General features: G+C 38.2%; 1 protein-coding gene across 1 annotated transcript in view; it reads left to right on the top strand.

The window, feature by feature from the left end:
- Positions 1–302: 302 nt before the first annotated feature.
- Positions 303–4,405, top strand: part of LOC140932786 (TPR repeat-containing protein DDB_G0287407-like) — a 28,683-nt gene continuing 24,580 nt past the window's right edge. The window contains exons 1-3 of the mRNA XM_073382299.1: positions 303–404; positions 2,750–3,007; positions 4,096–4,269. Of these exons, the coding sequence (XP_073238400.1) occupies positions 399–404; positions 2,750–3,007; positions 4,096–4,269 (438 nt within the window). The 5' untranslated portion in view covers positions 303–398. The remainder of the gene's footprint in view (positions 405–2,749; positions 3,008–4,095; positions 4,270–4,405) is intronic.

The following is a 4,405-nucleotide window of genomic DNA, read 5'->3' as shown; positions in this document are numbered from 1 at the left end:
GAATAATCACGGCGAAGACACTGAAAAAACTGCCTGGCTATTTTGATTTTTAAATCAGAAAAGCAACATCAGCCGATTAGCACCTACTCGCCATAGGTTCTTTTATTTGGTCATTTAGTATGCATACGTTGGAAATAACAGATCTATATCTACCATGCGTGACGTGACAAAAAAAGAACTGATTTGAATAGTCATGCACGATGTCGTTGACCGTCGCTCCAGAAATGGATACATTAGAAGAAATTTAGTACTTAAATAAGATCGTCTCCTGAATTCGAAGCAGCTGAACTTTGCCTTTGCCTTTGCGACGTTTACGCTAGCTGAACAACACTTTATTGGCCGAATGATAAGAAAGTTGCTGTCGTTGCTATTGTTTACAAGTCACAACGGGCGACAACATGAAGGTAAGAGAGCTATAATCTTGTCAGTTGTCTTGTCATGCATAGTAACGCAAAACGCCAAGAAAAATAAGTTTTCTCCTATTGTTGTTTCTACTCAGTGTCTATTGAGTGAAAATGACGCCCACAAGACCAAGAAGCCATAGTGTAGTTTTCGCAATTATACTTCATAGTAAGGAATAATTTCAAGCCTTTGTGGAACAGAAGCTATTTGAACATGCAATCAATTTTTTGCTTACTGAATGAAATGGTTTCAGAAATACGTCATTGGCGTGCACAACCTAGATCAGTAAGGCACTGGAAAGTTTTTTTATTTTGAGAAATAAAGCCTTTTCGGCGTTACTTAGCTATCGTGTTCAGCCATACTTCATTTGCATAAACAATCACATTTTCCCCACCAATGAGACAAACATAATGCAACAATTGAAATTGCGCGTGAATTTAATAGGTAACACAACGCTTAGTTTGGCTCTATTAAATTTTAAATCTTGACATTTAAACATTGTACCAATATCGTATCTCCATGGACTTTTACCATTAAAGTGATTTCGCTAATATTCAAAGCCCATTTTAACCCTTTCAAATATTATTTTTTTATTTTGTTGTAATACTATGGCAACGAAAAACGACAGCAGCTTATCTCTGGATGCGTTTTTTTGGGAGAATCCAAAAATGCAACCTCGTTCCCAGGGTTCTCTCCTACCCGCCCCCTGGAGCTCCAGGAGGCGGGTAGGAGAGAACCCTGGGAACGAGGTTGCCAAAAACGGATTTGTAATGTCAGATAATACGGATTTTTCACTACCAAAAAAAAGATCCGAAAAAGGATCGTTTACCATGACAACGGCATGTCCTCGTGGAAAATAAACAACAACAACAAACTGATCCTCACGGCGAAGACAAGAGGAAAAAGCAACATAAGCGACGATTGAATATACGAAATGCATATATTTCGGTTTGAAACACAAACGTTTCTCGAGTAGAATACACTCCTCACGATAGTAAAATTATAAGAATTTAAAACGGAAGGCGATGAATTGTTTTTTTTTTTTTAATTACTTGGAAAATACAGCGGCGTGAGCAGACACTACATACGAACAAAAACCGTACAAGTACGGGTTTAAAAACAGTCAACCAATAATTTGAATAGATGACAAACATGGAATGATATGTCACTAATTGACTATTTTTCAATTGCCCATAATACACTCTGTTTGCCCCCAAATTTTGCATAACTTATTGTCTTAAAATGCTCTTGGGAAAATGCAATACTCCCAGGAGCATTTAAAAACAATGGTTTATGCAGAATTTGGGGGGCAAACAGAGTGTATTATGGGCAATTGGAAAATAGAGAATGGCTCAAAATTAATGAGGCGCCACCAACATAGGTTCAGTTTCAATGTCTTACATGTACGGCATAGATCTGTTGCGTACCATTTTTTTCTTCGAAAAACCGCTTGTCAAAAATACTTTTTTCAAACCCTTTCCCAAAAAATGCTCAGTTTGTGAATCTCAAAAATCCAGATTTGGATTTGATCCAAAGAATCCACCCTGAGTATGGATTTTATGGATTCATGATCCGTTTTTGGATTCGGAAATCCGGATCTGGATTTTCCCAAAAATACGCACCCTCAGTTTCAATATACGAACATATTACTATTATTATTCACGATCATTCAAAATATTTCTCCGTTTCTGATTGGCTTAAGTACCACGGCTAATTTTTCATAACCAGCTATCGTTGACTAAATTTGGAAGAAGTTTACGATATATGGAAAATGACGTCAATAAAACACCAGAAAAATGGACGGGCAAACGAGAAGCTCTGGGGAGGAGGTTGGTTGAGTTGTTTTGGTAGATCATTAAAATATGGCGGAACAGTTTACACGTTTCGTGAAGAAGAAATAGCCGAACTACACGAACTACCTAAAAAAAATAGCACCAGAGGTCATGGACATATGTTTGTGAGTTCTAAAGGAAACCAACAAAAGTAGCTTCGACAGCTACAATGTCAGGAACAGTGTATGGATCGTATCCCATATTACCTTTCGGGGTTATCGAGTGCACTTTTTTTTCCGGCTACTTTCTCCGCTGTATAGTTCCTGAACTTGCCGCGAAATGAAGGCAAAGGAAGACGGGAAATTGACATCGATCGAGGTAACCATATTTTAGCTTGCTTTAAAACAATATCGAAATTATCAATTTTGAATATATAATAAAACAGTTATTGGATTCGGCTTTCGTGTGATAAGAAGAATTTTGGAGATCCCAATCCTCGATCTCTATAATTGTTCAGATCATCCTCAGCTAAATATGTACAGATATTTATTCCGTCACGATTTTTTTCTCATAAGGCCGATCTGAGACAGCAACGTAAGACGGCTCGGGTGTTCTTCAGTTCACCATTCGGTGGACTGGAGGAGGAACGTGAGGAGTTAACCAAGAAGTACTGGCCTCGGTTGTCGTCAGTTTGCAAGAGAGCTGGGTACGAATTTGTTCCTGTTGACATGAGATGGGGTATAACCTCGGAGATGTCATCTAACGCTGCCACTATTGAGATTTGTCTTCGAGAAATGGATCGGTCTGACATGATTGTGGGCTTCTTTGGACAGGTAAAATGCACCAGATGAGATCTTACACTGACATAAATTTACGATGATCTTAGTGTGAACAAAAACAATGTTTAGCTTGTGATTCCAATAAGGGAACTTTGTCACATTGTAATTTGGCAAATAACAAAGATACATAAGCAACTAAGAAAACTTAAATTTCAGATCTCTTCAAAAGAACTTTATTAAAACGACTGAAATAATCAAATAGAGCGTTTTCACTCACGTGGCCAGCATCTATGCAAATTTATGAGGACAAAAAAATTCTACACACGAAAAGAGCCCAACTCCCAAAGGATTCGTTTGGAACACCAATATGGCCGCCGTTTCATTGTTTTGGAACACCAATATGGCCGCCGTGACGTCATGTGAAAACGCTATATAAAGATAAAAAAGGATTGTTTTTGCTTTGAAGTCCTGTCATTTGAAGTTAAATCGTCAAGACACATGACACATGATATCGTTTAGTCAAGAGATTTCATCAGAAAAGTACTTTTTATTGCAAGATTTGCAATTGTATGGGACCCTACAGTTTTAACACTGAACCTTTGTTGATAATTTTTGCGATAGGGCCCCTTTAACCCGAATCCATAATCATTTGAGGTAGAGTGTAAATCCACATACAACTTATAATTCTGTAAGTAATAACTAAAGATGGCCTTTTAAACCTATTACAATGAATAACAACCTATCTGTCTTTTTTCTGGGATTATTTGTCACGAATGGCCAGTTAGACCCGTTGTGCATCTCACTTATGTCCAAAAATGCATGCAGTTACGAAAATGACGAATCTGCCCAAAAATTTGCCTAGGGTTTGGCGAGTCAGATGCGATGTCAAGAGGTGCCCCTTGTAAAGTAACATTATTCGCAGAAAATGGCGAATTTGGCGAAAATTTGCCACCGGTTTGACAAAAATTCAAATGGGTTATCAAGAGGTGCCTCTTGATGAATTTGCCCGAAATTCGCCGTTTTTATTGTTGCGTGTATTTCTGGACAATCTTTTTGCATCTGACATAAAAAGTAAGAGCAGTACCGAGAGTAAAACTGAAGACAACAATAACAATAATATTTACTGACATTATTTTGTTCAGCGCTATGGGTGGCATGGATTGGATGCCCTTTTGCAAAAGAGTTTCGATGTTGCGGCAATGAAATATCCTTGGCTTAACGATTACCGAGAGAAAGCTGTGACTGAGCTGGAATTCCTACACGGACATCTTAGAGACCCTGGAAAGAGAGCTGCCTGTTTCTTCTTCCGCGATAAGGTAAAAGACAGTATTTTTAACTTCCTTTCAACCAGCCTTTATAACATTTCTCAGGGCCTGTTTACGCGATCTGAACGCAAAAATTCTGATTTCATGATAACCGAGCCAGCTCGGTTAGCTAGAATCCCGGTATTAT

This window comes from Porites lutea, chromosome 4 (genome assembly GCF_958299795.1).
Source record: "Porites lutea chromosome 4, jaPorLute2.1, whole genome shotgun sequence".
Lineage (NCBI taxonomy): Eukaryota > Metazoa > Cnidaria > Anthozoa > Scleractinia > Poritidae > Porites > Porites lutea.
The sequence above is the reverse complement of the archived record's forward strand: the minus strand, read 5'-3'. Positions and strand labels throughout refer to the sequence as shown.